The sequence below is a fragment of the Chroicocephalus ridibundus genome, chromosome 1, assembly GCF_963924245.1.
Source record: "Chroicocephalus ridibundus chromosome 1, bChrRid1.1, whole genome shotgun sequence".
Taxonomy (NCBI): domain Eukaryota; kingdom Metazoa; phylum Chordata; class Aves; order Charadriiformes; family Laridae; genus Chroicocephalus; species Chroicocephalus ridibundus.
In genome coordinates, this window is record NC_086284.1 from 176642082 (window position 1) to 176658701 (window position 16620).

Here is a 16620-nt window from a genome sequence, read left to right on the forward strand (position 1 = left end):
AAGATGGAAGCTCCAAAGTCTCTTTGCTATTATGTTTTGCATCTCAGATCAAGGGCACAGTTTTCGTATTATTCAGAACGATACATTTCTTTACACAGAGAAAAACTTAACAACCACACCCTCTCCTCCCAATCATATCAGTTGAATACTGTCACTTGCATGTAAATCCTGGGCACGCAGTTTAATTATCTCTCTATAGTCTTCCTATTCTACCAGTTTTTGCTTTGCTTCTCAGGTAAGAGCTTCCTGCTTCTCTCATTCCCGTTTCAGATTTAGCTCCGATAATGACAAGCAGTGGGAGTGGAAGATGTTTTCTTTTATTAAATCTGCAAATATTAGTCCCCATACTTTTCAGTGTCTACAGTGATTTGCCGAACCTGAGAAAGGAGCAACAACTGTTTTACTTGACAACTCTGTGTTATAAAATATATTGGTATTAAATTTTGAGTAACCTTTCAAAATACTGAACAGTATTATATGCAGGAAAGGTGAGTGAATGATACACATTCTATTACTCAAGTCAAGCTAACATGCATTATAATATATAATAAATTTATAGTTTTACTTTGTTTTATCTGCTTTAAAAAGTAGCAGGAATGTAAAACACTTTCTTCAGCACCGAACATATGCAATCACCATTGTATATTTAAAAAAACAACCCGCTGATTATAAGATAGCTTAAATAGCCCCAAGTGTCCCTGAAGAGCTACTGTGTGCTGTGTAAAAGCTGAATAATCCTCCTCATGTCAGAAGGTGACTCTTCAGCTGTTCAGGATCATGAGCTGTTATGCTACCACTTGTAAAAAAAAGATTCAAAACACAAGAACATACATTTAGGTAAAGATCACTGTGATGGTACCGGAATTAATCTGCAAGAGCTGACAACATTGAAATCAATCTAGCAAGAACGATTCAAGGATCTGTAGCTTTTACTTAAAACCAAACCACAAAGAACACAGCAAATTCACACCAAAATAAGTTCAACTGGAATATGAAAATTCTACATCATATTTGGCTCATTTTTCTTCTTTTACAAAGATAACTGGAAAAAAAGGAATATGTCCAAACACACTTTCTATTTAAATACATACTGAATGCAGTATTCATATAACACTAGAAGTGCAGTCTGTGCAAAAGTACTCAAAATCATTATTGCTCAGTGACCTGAATAAAATACTTTAACATTTAATAAAGGCACATTGATAGAAGAAAAGCTGTTTCAATCATCTGTATTTGTTTTAATCATCAAAATAGGGGAATTCACTTTGGCCCCTGTGCTTAGAAAAATATGACTTTGACTTTCAAAATCGCATTAGCTTTAATATTTAGTCTTAGTATTTACATGGTAGTTTCTTCCCATTCAAGCTCCACATCACCTACAAAAGAAACAGATACATTATATTAACTTGCCTTGTAAACAAATAGTAACTAATGGCAGATAACTGTTTTGGCTGAATTTAACAGACCTTGCAGGGAAAAAAGTGTAAGGCTTGAGCAATGACTATTACCATGTGGGGGACTAAAGGGCAGCAAAATGCTAGAAAATTACACTTCTGAAGTGAAAAAATGCACGTCAAAGTATTTATTTCTACTTCTTAGTCCCGACAAGTCAATGCACCCGCTATGAAAAAATAATATTTGAGACAATCTGTATCTCCATACCTTCCATGGCATCCAGAGAGTCCATCTTTTGCAGTGCTGAGTAATTTACAAAACATATGGGCTGACTACTTCCCCTGCTTGTCAACAGATCCAATACACATTGATGCAAAAATATATATTGTGCCTGTAAGATGTGAATACAAAGATGCTCGATTAGAAGAAAAATGTAATTCTAATACCAAAAAACTTTTCAGTTTTTTGTATAACATTTAGATCTTCTCGAAGTAAATGCTGTTTAAATCAGCAATCTCAATACTTTGATGATCTCATGTACACCTGATCTGATTTCATTCATTATGAGGTATAATGCATTAAAATTTGCCAAAACATGTTAATTCTTATGCCCAGTAAGATATATGAAATTAGACTAATCATAACTGAGACTAATAGCCTCTTCCACAATTTTCTGTAAAGGTTTCTTCTATGAAAAGATGTTTGATTATTTTTTGCCACTGGATTCAGACTGAAGAAACTGAACCACATGAATGTAATATTTAGATAAGAATTTTTTCATTTTCCTAGCATAGAGAAAACCAGCAGGGTGCACTCAAATGCAAAAGTTCAAGTAAATCTACATGTTCTAGGAGCGTACATCATTGCTAAGAGCAAGAAACCACATTATTTCTGGTGATAGATCTTAGACTGTAGCATCATTTTAAATAGACTGTAATGCAAACGGTAGGCAGCTAAAGCTCATCTGACACTTCCAACGACATAAAGTAACTCTAGGTAATGATTACTGAAAAGAGAAAAATAAACAAAAAGGAAATGTAAGAATGAAATAAAAGAATGACAGTAGATAGAAAGAAAATAAATAGATTAAGCGAATCTTCACATAGAAGAAGCACTGGGTATGTAGATGCAGAAAATGAACCAGATTACCGATTCGTTTAGGTTGGAGGGGACCTCTTGAGATCACCTAGTACAATTGCCACTGCTGAAGCTGGGTCAGCTAAAGCACATTGCCCAGGACCTTGTCCAGATGGGTTCTGAACACCTCCACAGATGGAGATGACAAAAAATAACTACCTTGACTTTTGCAGGGGTAAATATATTAGTGTACTTTTTCTGCTCAATAATTGTTATTTTGTTTCAGAAGTACCATCAATTTTCAATTCAAGTGTCTCAGCTTTACATGAGAAATTTGTGTTTACACGGATATGTTTTAGGGTCTTAGCTCCAGAGCCATGGGTAATTAAACAGACTTTCACAGGCCCCTGAGGTACACAGTAGCATTATGCTTTTCAATAGCTTGCTTACTGAAGCAACAAGCATGGCATTCCTTCAAAGTAGCCTTTCTACTTTTCTTGTCAAGATGATAAACTTTAATGAATCCACTGGACAAGTACGGATTTCTAGAATAAAAGTCTTAAGTTTCAGTGAAGTTTAGATTGGTTATTCCAATTCAGAAGGCAGACTCTGAAAGCTCCATAGTCTCTTGCATTCATACAGCTACTTGTGAGCATGTAGCAATGAAAATCTTTCTGGGTTTGCCAGGGCAGAGTGACGCAGGATACCTGGGCAACGTACATGTGACAGATTATTTTCCCAGTTACAGTTAATGATGTTCTTAATTATTTGAAAGTCTTTTTATGGTTGGAAGTGGGAGAGAGAATAAAAAAGTTCACTAAAAATTAGGTTATGCACTTCACCTGTTGTCCAAGGACAGGCCTTGGTAATGTACAGGCCACCAGGCAGAGTACCAGGGTACTGAAATTATATCTACATTATGGAATAAAATAGTGCCTGGGTACATCGCCAGCTGGTGCAACTTGATCATCCAAACTACTTCAAATTGTTTGGATAGTCCCTCACTTAGTTTTGATCCATGTGAACCAGTGCTGTCTCGAGTAATTTCCAGGTGTGTTTCAGGAGTTACTACAGACTCTGGGTCATTCCGTCTAGAGAGCTTGGACACAGCTATCTTTTGTGAAGAGAGTGGTAATTGCAGAGGTGTTTAATTGCAGAGATGTGGGACATTTTGAGCCCATTCGCTACAGCGACAGCGAGTGACTCTGTTGGCAAAAGGAAAACTATTTTGAAGTGATAATCAAGCAAAAAACGGGTCTGAGAGCAACCAGTTTTTACTTATTTTACTCATAGATTCTGCAGACAGTTTGAGTGAGGGATCTCTAAACTGAGTTCTGGGAAGGACTTGCTCCTCTCTTCATATCTTCTGGGCTGATCATATAAAAATCTGAATTATAGACTACTAAAGAGTGTTTTATAACAGAACTGTCAGAATAGCTTGACTACTGAATCCACCATAAAACTCTACAAGATTTGCCTCTCTTTGGGTAAGTTTTAGTGCTGATCAGTACTTTGTAGTCCTGCAAACATGAGCTACAAATGGCCTGGAAGGAGAACAACCTGCCTGAGGATTTTGCAGCTAGCATATAGATCAATACTCGTTCTGGTTCAAAACTACAAGACCATCATCTCCTATTGCATTTTGGCACATCTTTTTCTAGCCTCTGACAAAATACGCAAATGAAGAGGTACACAAAAATAATACACATTTTAAAAATGTACACTGATCTTATCAAATGTCTTACTGTTTTAAGGTGTTATTTTGGGGGACCTCCCATTAAACTGCCTTCCAGCCTTTGCCTTATTTTCAGATGATTCTATTTCTAGTCAAAAGCGTAAAACAGCAACCAAAAAAAGTATTCCCAGAATTCATCATCACAGGAAAGTCCTGGCAATTGTTTAGCTGCATCAAGACTCCAAAAGGAAAAACTGAAAGCAAATGGTAATCAGACAGCACCTTGCAAGAAAGAGCATGACACATTATCACCAGAAGGCCTCACAAAATCTTCTGAAGTGCAGTTGCTGAAGATAGGTTAATCTCTCTTTGTATGTTCCGACACACTTTTCGTATATTCTGACATGATATATAAGAGCAGAATTGCATTCCTAATGGAACAAGCCTCCTTACATTAAAATCAGTTTAAATCCGTCAGTCGTGTGGAAGTTCATCCTGAAACCGCTCACCCATACTGAGAAGTAGGTCAGTCAGGCTGTACACCCAAAGGCTTCAGGCAGCAGCCCTGGGTTGGATCTGCAGGACACTTATGGCCAGAAGCCTTATGCAAATACAGCTGGATTTCCATTCCACCGGGCATTTAGGGTCAGCTTTGAATTCTGCTGTTACTCCTCCACAAATGCCCAGATCTCCAGGTACAGCAGAGGTCTTCCTTACTAGCAGGTCATCAATAACTTATATCCATACTCAATAAGTCTGCCAGAAATGCACTTCTTTTTTAAACCCAAAACCCACCATTACCTTGATTTTGCAAACTCTGAAGTTGCGCTTAATTCTATCCATGTGTGTTATTTTATTTGAAGCAATTTTAAAAGAATCAAGGAATCATTAATAAGGTCAAAGGTAAACGAATATTTAAAAGTTTGGAGGACCATGCCACATATCCATACACAAAAAAAGACAGTTAAGTAGTAAATAAAGTCAAATTAAGTAGTGCATGAGCAAATAAATTTTTTATTTTAACAACTGTTCTTCACCCAAAACTCGAAATGAACTTTCTCAAAGTCTGAGGAATCATGATTTAGGTTCTAAAAACTAAATATCTCAGAACTCTTTTCAGCACTTGTCAAGGCTTTGCTGGCCAAATATACTTAAATAGATAAAAAGAACACATTTGCACAAAGCTTGAAAGCCAAATAGAAGCAGGATTTGGTAGAAAATGGATTAGGCGGCTGATTGTTACGAGCTTTCAAGTCTTGTTATGTAGGAGATGAGATGATCACATTAGTAACTTCTTAACAACAGAAAACAGAATAGATAAATATGTAAATCTTACCAGATTCTGTACCATACACATTCTTTCGCTTCTTAACTCAGCCACGAGTCCATAGATATCCACAAAATCATGGTCATTTATATGTTGGGTTAAATGGTCAAGTGCAATATAAACACCTGTTCTTCCAACACCAGCACTGCAAACAAAATACACAAGATAAAATGAAGTTTTTCTGGTTTAGTATAAAATATTTTCTTAGAATATTCTAGTTAAATTAAGTTTATTGTGAAAAGAAAGCTTCAGAAAAAATTAAATGTTTTTCACTCTGTGTGTGTGTGTCTCCTTGCTGAATGAGATCGAGTGAAATCCGGATTCGAGTCATGTTCTGGTTTTGATTTTACAAGGGGTTGCATCAGACAGATGAGATATGATTCAACCAAACCTGTATAAGTGGAAAAATGGTCCTACAGCTTTTCTGTGAATTTTCTAGAGCTCACTAATTCAAAGAAAAAGACCCACAAGATTTTTTGAAATCACACCTGGATTCTATGATGCTTTTGCTATTTGAAACAGTATGGGATATAGCAAAACTTTTACAATATTTACAATACTTTTGAAAGAAGGATGTGTGTGCAAGACACACTGGTAGCCAGTGTTATTTTATTTCAAGGCTTGAAAACAAATAGGATTTTCTCAAAATCATTATCAGACTTCTCTCCACTTAGTGTAATAAATGCAGAGTATATTACTGTAGATAATCAGGAAATTACAGCAAAACTCTCTTGAATATGCAAGATCTAATGATCAGAAAGTAATGAATAAGCTCTCTGGATATGAGAACACATGCTGCTGCTTTGTAACACTGGGAATTTGAGCAAAGGGGATGGGATTCATTGCAGAGGGGCCCCAAAGCACATAAGTGTCCTCAAAATACGAAGACCATGTAGTTCTCTCCTGTAATAGTCTCTCCGACCCCTGCAGTAAAGGGAAATGTCGAACTGTCAATGACAATGACATCAAATAAAATGAGGCTTTATCACTCATTGTGGGTGGCACGTGTAGGACACTGAGGACAAATAAAAAGAACTCCCAAACATGATAATCTTGGACTTGATGACCTTAAAGGTCTTTTCCAACCTAAACCACTCTGTAAGTGGACAGTTAGGGAAGAGATTTGTGGCACCAAACCCAGCTTTTTCTTCCACATATTTCCAGACTCACTCTGAGTGAGAATGGGGCAAAGAATCAATCACAGACCTCTGAATTCCAGTCACTATTTTGGAGCACTCATTTGGTGGGAACACTGACCTGCATATAAAATGCAGACGCACTCACCACCTTCCTGAAGACTCAGCCTTCTTCACACACTTACTCTTTGAAATAGCTGCTTGAGAGTCTTGGGTATGAAATCAATGGGAACTATGACAGCTGAACACCTCTAACCACCAGACCTTATATTTAAGAGCCTAAATATAGATTTTAGCTGTTTACAGGCATCCAAGCTTGAAATCTGGCACATGCAAACCCTTATTCCTATTCGTCATTCTCTGTGGCTCCCCAAGAGTTTCTTCCTCTTGATATGTGGCGTGTACATTTAATACAATTTTTAATACTTATTTCTTAAGAGGAGCTATAATTATAATGGAAATAATTTAAACCAACATGTCAGTTGCTATTCCTCTTCTTACAATAAAGAGGAAAATTGAGAGAGAGGAAAATCCAGCAGTACTTTATGGTAATTGCTGAACTAACTATTCCACTGACATTACCTCAATGCGATTTCCACAAGTGGAAGAACAGACACACTTTGGCATTTTACTCCTAGAAAGGACTAAGGAGCACCACTAAAAAACCTTCACTGTTGTCCTTACTGGAACCACACCTGTGCACTCAGTTTTCATCGTTCTTCTTGCAACTTCCCTCAGCATTAATATGCACTTGAAATCCTAAGATAGTAAATGATGACTTGGTGAATATGCTTACCTGCAGTGAACCACCATTGGTGTATTATCGTGTGCTCGGCTCGCACGGATAAGTTTTACAAAATGGATAATTGGTGCTGTAGTTTCAGGGACTCCATGTTCCGGCCAAGAAGTAAAGTTACACTGTCGCACCATCATGCAGTCTCCATGCTGCGAAATATAAAATAAGGCAGTGTTTGCAGAAGAAATGTGACAGAAGATCTGGTAAGCTGCATCTAACCTTCTCAGCAATTTCATGTAAAAATGAAAGGCAAAATAGCATAATAAGATGTGCTTGTATCAAGGGATAATTCATTGTGAAGGTTTTTTGAGAGCTGGCATCAAGTCCATCTTTTAGAAAGTATTAACATCTTCAGCAGTCACTCTCCATTTGACTTCAGTTGCTACATCAATGTAATTTGTAGACTACAGGTTGAAGCTTCTATAGCTTGTTTAGAAGTTTAATGCGTTGGGACGACAAATTTATTTAGGGAAAAGCAACCATTCTAGGACTGATCGAATGTAATAAAGGCAAACACACATATGTTGGTAAACACAGATATGTTTTCCAAGTGTTTGATGCCCTCTCAATCAGAGCAGCAGCAATATAAACTCAAAGAAAAGAGCAGGTTATGATCTGATATCTAAATTAACTATGAAGGACATAAGAATAAAAGCACAGCATCATGCCAAAGGCCTGTCTAGACCAATATCCTGTTTTCCAACAGTAGGCAAGAAAAAATCTTAGGGAAAATTATAAAACATGACAACAATGTGCCTATAGTTCCATCGAATATCCTTTCGATTCGTAATCGTTTGTGATACGTGAACTGCCTCAGTTAGAGATGGTATCTTGAAATTTAGTAGTACTTGTCAGAATTTTCTTCTACTAATTTCTCCAGATTTTTTAAGTCTTTAGCATTCACAATATCTTGCAGCAAGGAGTACCACAGTTTAATCAACTTTTAAATTTATTTTGAACCAACCACTTGCTCTTTTCCTATTGCAAGGGACACTGAACAACTGTGAACAATTATATGTAGCAACTACTTTGGGTCTGTATTTTTAAAATTGATCAACATAAAAACAAGAGAAGTGACTTTGGATGCAATATGGCAATAATTGTGAATGATTTCCCTCACATATGCTTTTTACCTTCACTGGAAGGTCATAAAAAATCCATCCATTTGTGAATGGAAGATGAAGCACAATCTTAAAATCAGCAATGTGGCACACGCAATGAAATGCTTATAAAGGACACAGCTTCTTGTGCAGGGTAGTTCAGCTACAGTAAATGCATCACTTACTCAATTCAGCTTATGCTTTGTTTTCTTTTCAGCCTCACCCTGGTTAACACAGGTGACTTGGCATTTGCTGGCATGCATTTTTACTCTAAATTGTCCCTTTTCTACTCTATGTCTTTTGTCTATGTCATTTTAAAATGCTCAATTGTCCTGTACTATGTGCACAACATATCCATATGGGGTGACCACTGAGACAATCCCCTATCATCTGCTGTGTTCCTTTTGTCACCTGCGTGTGCCACAGGATGGTAATGTATTGGATTGCCCAGTTCAGGTCCTAGGATGTGGCTGCATTACATACAACACAGGTCAATGTTGGGAGTGCAGAAGAAGACTGACTTCATCTTGGGTCATTATGCCCGGATCGCTTTCTGAGCCTACCTACTGGTCTGACTTAACACTGGGTGCTAATTTTTCCAAAGAGTGGAACCTGTAGTTGTGGATCATGACAAAGATGAACGTCTATGCTGTACCCCTCACCCCCCTCCCCAGCACAAAGAGTGGGAGTAATACTGATGATTCTCATTTATATTGGGTGAATCTCCTGGGGGTGGAGGCCAATATGACGGGTGGTACAAGGAAAAACAGCTGCGCTGCACCAGAGAACTTGCCCTTTAATATGAGAGGGATACATTCAAAGGGATTTGTCTGATCCCAGAATGGTTAGGATTACTCCTTTCTAGAAGAGACAACTGAGGTGTCCAAATAGAAACTTCACCTCCCACCAGACCAGAGGTTCAGTAACCTTGATAGGCCCTTCATAGCATGTCAGCCACATATCTGAGCTCTTTGTGACAGAAACTGGAGAATATTCTCAGGAAAAAAAACAACCCAAACGAGGAATGAAAAAAAATATGCAGGAAAACCAGGCAGTACAATGCATATGCATTAAAAAAAGTAAAAGACTAACACTGAGGGATAGTTGGGTGGGATGGAGCACACCTGATGTTCTTTGAGGTGTTGGATGGGTTTTATTAAATCAGGTTCCAGTTCTGGCTTACCCTTTCAATTTTTAGATCTCTGATGGTCCAGTCTATTTGAATATCTTCCATCAATTTAGTAATCACTATATCCCCAAACACAGTAACCGGTTTATTATCTTCTGGCCAGTACTGATGACATCTTATCTGCAAGGAGATGATTACTAATTAACAATGATCATAGTATAATCTTGATGGAAACTACATACAGAATTTCCAATTATATCAAATGCTGTTAATTGGTACACTGGTAACTTACCCGTCCTTTTTCAAAACATTGTGTAAGCATCACAAGTGTTTTTGCTCTTGTCTCCCACACCATTCTCCAGAAATCGCCCACTGTTCCTGGTAATGGTCCCTGAGTTGCAATAAACTCATTTGGACATAAATAACCCTAAGAAAAAGAAAATACTTAATACATAATGGCTGGCAAGGAAAAAAGAATCTGCATGTGACTCACAGTTGTGCCTGTATCTATCATGCCTGAGGCTAGGACCTTGTCAGACATACTAAACTAATTGGCATAGGTCTGGATAGCCATTGCGTGGCAGATGGCCTTGGAAACCTGAAGAAGTAATGGCATTTTTTCCATCGTCTAGATCAGTTATGCACCAATGATTTAATAAAGTTTGGGAAATGCCATCCTAATAGAAATGCATTTAGTAGAGAAATTACAGAGACATCAGGTCAGTAATTCCCATTTTAAAATATCTAAACCTTCACATTAGCCTTACTGCAAATCCAGCCAGAGGCTACCAAGAACTGTGTCAGGAAGAAGCCAACAAAGTAGAATTAAATAGTGCGGAGGAGCAGTGGTCTTTAAGAAACCTTCTGTAGGGGTTGACTTTTATTTTAGTGTTCGATTCTGCTAAGTTCATTTATAAATTGATGTAAAACCTGGGGAGAAGGAAGTTCGTTGAAAAAAATCTGTGTAAATGCTGTGAGTGCATGGCTTCTCATGGATATGGTTTCTCAAAGAAACTAAGCATACCCTACAGGAACTCTAAGTACTACAGAAGGTCTAATATAACAATAGCAATAATAGCAATAAATTTATGCTGTAGAGCTAGCAGTCTATAATATCACAGAGTTCTGCTTATTGCTCTAAACAACTGACACAGTGGTTTATAGCAACACTCCTTGTTGGAATTATAGGCCTATAATTCACAGCTGCCTGTTACTTCTTCCATCTATAATATAGAGAACAGGTGGCAGTGAGAAATTATGTTAATCCTCCCTAGTTTAAGAATGAGGTGAGAAACTGTAATTCAGGGATGTAAAGCTCACAGTTCAGTTACTGACTTTTTCTTGTTTAACCAATGAAAGTAAAAGTAGCATCCAGGTTCCCATTACTGCATACCAGCCTGCTCTTTCCCTTTCTTTATATGTACGCTTATGTATACACACCGAGATAAATAGGTGCTAAATACACACACACATATGTTGTATATTTACAGCTACATGCACGTATATATTTACGCATCCACAAATATGTGAAGTGAGAGCGTATAAAGGGCAAAGTTTTAGCCCTGGGAAATGGTAACATGACAGTTGCCTGTTCACTGATGAACGGGGACATAAAATCAGAAACCTGTATGCAGTAAAGACATGCCAAATCTTAGCAGGCAACACCCTCTGCAGCTGGATTTTCCCGCTGTTTTGTGGGAGTTGCTGTTAGTGTTCCCTGCTAAGCCTTGGCATGTCAGTGAGAGGAAGGGAAAGGCGAGGCCACGCTCCAAGCTGCCTGGTCCCCTCAGCGGTTCTGCGTATAGTCCCAGCCTCAAGTAACAACGTGACATGGCTCTTCTTTTCTGCCACCTGTCAGAATCAGGACATTCCATATAAAGTGAATAAATAACTTTTGCTAACGAGAAGGGAAGATGCTGTTAAGATATTCATTCTCAACTCTATTGCTTCTTCCCTGTGAATGTCTCTTAGTTACCTGGAAATAACTATTTCTACTTGCCATTGTGCCATCTGTTTAGACTACGCTCTGCATGTCTTGCTATGTGTTTGAATAGTGCTTAGTGCAAGTCAAGTCTTGACCTCACCTGAGACCACCAGCCACTTCTACAGAAAGATAAATGCATAATTATGAGCGATACTTGGAGCTTCAATGGGAAAAAAATGAGACAGGCAAGACTGGAGACAGAAAAATAGATAGAATTTACCGAGAACGCAATTAAAAAATGGAAGGTCTTGGAAGAAAGCTGAGGATTACAAGTATAATACTCATTTCTTCTTCAAGAAACCTATTTGCATTTTCCTCCATCATCATTTTCACAACATAATAAAGGGCACACCAAGCCCTTTTTCAGTTATCTTTACATTGTCCTATTCATACACAATAGCTCCAACTGCTGAACCAAGAGACAAAATAATGCCTGTCGCTAAACAATTGACTTCAGCGGGAGTTTCACTATTGTCTTTAATGCTAACGGTATAACACAACTTCTAGAAAGTAATTTGCTGGATAGTTTTGATTACTACTGAAAATCATTGCTTAGCAAGGAAAATAGGATAATTTATATTTTTAACTAGTCGTGTTCATTGGCACAGGAATCACTTGAAGCATGCCATGGCAACAGTAGCTGTAGTGAATGAAAGAAAAATTAGAATCCTGCTATTGCAAGTTATTTTTTACTTTCTTCTACCAGAAAACAAATATAGTAAAAATAAGAGAAATTCTCTACTTACAGACACATAGCTGGCATTAATGTAGTCAGATCCAGGAATCCCAGCATCAGGCATCAGCTTTACTCTGTTGTTATTATCTATGATGGAAATAAAGTCTAGTTAACTAAAAAATTTGTTCAAAAACCATAGATACATGTAACAAGTGTTCCTAGAGTGCTAAGAAATCATAAGTAATGTTATTGTTGTTAATCTATCAATATTTGACATCGTTGAACGCTAATTATAAAGGCAATTCAACCAATTTCCATTACCGAATGGTTATCCTTTAATGTTCCAGACATATTTTAATATAATACTTTCTTATTAAAATGGTGAACATGCCCAACCCTCAAATTTGACGTACGTATGGGAGGATCCTCTGCCTCAAGGTAGCCAGTGTAGTTTAAGCCATGCTGCTCTGGCACAGACAACCCCCGTGTGAATCAGACAGCAGGGTCAGGGCGCTGACGGTCTTTCCTGTGTACTTGCTGTCCAGGTCACAGCTTTGAGCCAGATCCTGGAACCTTTACATACTTTTACTTCCTTAACATAAAGTAAGCTCATTGTTACAGAAAAAATAAAATGATTGAGGGTTTCCGATTTGGGCCCACAGCATGCACGCGGAAATTACAAAAACCAGGCAAGATGTGAATATGTAAATGCTGAAAACAAACATTCCAAATTTTGTTGTTTGGTCCTCGACTTAGAAAAACAGAAAAATAGAAGAAAAATAGAATACAAATAGAATACAAAGTTAAAGATCTATGAAACTCATCTGTTTATATTTCATTGTGTGTCACAAATATCATTTTTTTAGTGACTGTAGCTTAGAGTATGTCTTGAACAAGGCAGTAGATAGCAGGAACAGCTGCTCTGAAAAGTTAATAGCACAGAATGTAGCATTATTAACCAAGGAATGCCATGCTCCCCATCTCACATCACAGCTAATGCCTAAAATAATAATGACATTTCTTGTCTTATTAACTGAAAAATGAAGCAGTGTTGAGTACAGAGAGACAGACTCCTGTCTCCTGTGATAAAATCTAGCCTTGGCTTATAAGTTATCATACAGTCACTCTGATCTTCTGTGGGGACCTTTGCAGCACATGTACACATATCCACGACAAAGCATACCCAGGCTCCTGAGGTAGCTGAATGCACAAACATGTGGATTTTATATGTTTAAAAAAAATACTCCCTAAAGGGCAAAAAAACCCCAAGGAAGAATGTTAAAGAGTTTGCTACATGGCTTGAATTACAAAGCTGAGAAACTACTGAGGCTACAGTTTCTTGCACCTGCATATTAAAGCTTGTGAGAGCAGGTTGAAAGCTACTTGCAAATAAGTCTCTAAAAAAACACAATGAAAAGACAGATTCCTTGACAGAAAATTATTTCATAATGTGGACATGACTGTTCTGCCATTTCAAAGACCGATCAAACAGAAACACAGTTGTGTTCCAAATATATGCTGCACTACCGAAAGCAGAGAGCAAAACAGGTATCAGTAAACACACGTACATGGCTTTATGTTTGGGAAACGATTCTTAGACCTGTTCCAAGGCAGATCAGCATCAGTTGAAGCAAGGTCTTCAAGAAACTTGGGGAGTTCCTGCAGGGGAATAAACATTTGTTGGCAAACCTTTGCATTTTACCTTCAGTAAGTATAAAAAATGACACAATCACTCCAGTAAGAGCAAGAATTCTTTAGTTCTGCAACAGAGTGCATTTCTAAGAACAGCTGAAAGCATTACAGAGCATTCCACCTCTCTGTCAACCCCAGTTACACCAGAACCGTTAGCTGCAGCGCTGCAGACAATGCTGTCAAGTTGAACAATTAAAGCTTACATGAACTTTCACCTTTACAAGTCTGGATAAAGTCAGCCCATCACCTTTGGTAGTTCTTTGCTGTCTCTTCATGAAGTTGCACGCTTGGTTACCATGCCCTAATGACTCAGCCTTACTCTTGAATAATGCCTTTTCCTGACTCCTGTAGCTTGGGAGAGTTCTTGCCACAGCATGAGAACTGATGAGAATTTAATTGAGACAACTGGCAATTAGCTATTGTTCACGGGACTGCTAGCGAAAGGGGTGGGAAGAGTTATTTTGGGTTGTACTGCAGTTTCATAACTGGTCACTAGTTCTATTTCTGAAGGGCAGAGATGGATAAATCATTCATATTGAGGAACTTATTGATGGGGGTGTTTGTGTACATAAATAGGTATATTTTCCAAAGCTGAGTAAAAGAGTGGAAACAACTTCATTACTTGTTAATGGAAAAAAAGTATTAATGTGATGATTTCATAGTGGTGATAAGAGAATAGAAAACTCTTAGAAAAGACAGAATTTAGCCAGAATTTCTAAGTTAATAACCACATTAACTGTAACAGATTTTCCCTTTGACAAATGTTATATGCAAGTCTATTTCAACACCTAGCTAAGATACAAATGAAGAGATCTACCTATTGCTTTGAATGAGTAAAATGCAAAATTTTGCTGCTTGTGCTGAGTAATCCCTTCAAATTTCTCTTTTAATATTAACAATTACTCTCTGGATGGGCTACTTCCAAAAGTGGGGCAGACAGCCCTACTATCAGGTTCCATATTAATTATTTTCAAGTGCTCTTTTGCTCAGGTATATGAGACAATTTTTCTTCTATAAATAAAATCTAATGGGCAACTATTAGCAAATAAATAAATGAGGTAATGAAGAATGGAAAAAAGCAGGAGTATTTTTTATTCCAGTGTTTTTCTTTCATTGTTAATTAAAATATTTTGTCAGCCTTATTTGATGGGTTCAGGTATTAAGAATAATTTAATGTAAGGATTAGCAAAATGGTATAACTTAAAAATTGATGTCATAAACCAAGTCAATAATTCATCTAATCTTATTTCCTATTTTGTACAATGGATAACGTTTGACACATAAAAAAGATCTTGAAACCCTTGAACTGTATTATATGCAATATTATCCCATGAGAAATTTCTTTCTTTCACCATCTGACAAAAATCCTATGGCCTCAAGCATGAGGACTACTTCACTCCTATAATTATATCCTCGACAATATAACTGCAGGTGCTTCTGAACAGGAGGGGAAAGATGTTTTCACGATGACAGCAAAGGACTTTCAGGCAAGGGACCTGACTTCTCTTCCAAGCTCTGACACATATTTCCTTGGGAAAAGAGTTAGGAGAAGAACGGCAGAGAACAACTAAGATGCTCATCTCCCTTTGAAAATTAAGAAGGGACTAGATCCCATCCACGCCCTTCAAAATCTCTCTTAATATCTATGCTTCCTAGGGATGAAAAGTCTATGATTATGCCCCTTCTAAAAATAAAGTTTCTGACTTAAAATCACCTTATAAAGAATGGCTGACTTTATATTTACATCCGTACATTACAGAATTAAAAAGCATGGTTAACCGACATGAAGTAAATACAAAACTAAATGAAGCACTGTAACATACTGTAGAAAAATATCTTTAAAGGCACTCATTATTTTAAAATCTTGTCTTTGAACCAACCTCTGCCATTCCGAAGGCACATTTCTTTAACCTATTCATTTGCCTGTGCCTTTTGTCTCAATAATCCCTTAGAGAAGTAAAGCCACAATCCTACAACTGAACCTAAGGAAAGATCCCTGTTCTCAGACAGACTGACTTCTGCGCATTCCTGTCAGGATTTGATAAGAACAGTAAAACACAGCTAAAGGTGGAGATATTAAAATTCCTCTCATTCAGAAAGCTGAAACTCTCCCACAAAATTTCAATCATTCAAGTTTGCATGAAGGAAGAACATAGACTAAATGCCTGTGGGGTTTTGCAGGTGTTACAGGTCATGGGATCCCATCTCACAGGCATGTCATGTGAACTTTAACTTTTCCCATTTGCCTTACTCCTCTGTGTCTTAGCTTGCCAGTTGACTAGTATAGAAGTAGCACTGTTGCACAGTACTTTGTAGTAGAGATGAAATGGAGAAGCAGATTATGTTATTTTTGTAATGATGCTTCCATATGTGAACAAGTACTCAAAAGCTGCACACCAATTCTCTGCATCAGTATGGATTTCAGTCTAAATTATTATTTTTGGAGCTGGGGAAAGACTACTTGGATTCCCAGATTCAATAACAAATCATCACAGAAACCATATTTCTTTGCAGGCTCATAAAACTTTGAAATAATTAATTTGCACTTTTTTACTGTAGTACTCTTATGGTACGTGGTGACATTCAGAGGTATTTCACTTTTTTATTCATGAACAGAACTTATTGTAAAACAC

The 16620-nt window shown here is 37.4% G+C and overlaps 1 protein-coding gene across 5 annotated transcripts in view; it reads right to left on the minus strand.

Annotated features, from left to right (window-relative positions):
* Positions 1–381: 381 nt before the first annotated feature.
* PTPRQ (protein tyrosine phosphatase receptor type Q) overlaps positions 382–16620 on the minus strand; it is a 137711-nt gene continuing 121472 nt past the window's right edge. For all 5 annotated transcript variants that reach the window (XM_063322867.1, XM_063322866.1, XM_063322865.1 and 2 more), the window contains 8 exons: positions 13864–13954; positions 12366–12442; positions 9928–10062; positions 9690–9815; positions 7407–7555; positions 5484–5619; positions 1663–1786; positions 382–1376 (listed from right to left, as the gene is read on the minus strand). In XM_063322867.1, coding sequence (XP_063178937.1) covers positions 1339–1376; positions 1663–1786; positions 5484–5619; positions 7407–7555; positions 9690–9815; positions 9928–10062; positions 12366–12442; positions 13864–13954 — 876 coding nt within the window. In that variant the 3' untranslated portion in view covers positions 382–1338. The remainder of the gene's footprint in view (positions 1377–1662; positions 1787–5483; positions 5620–7406; positions 7556–9689; positions 9816–9927; positions 10063–12365; positions 12443–13863; positions 13955–16620) is intronic.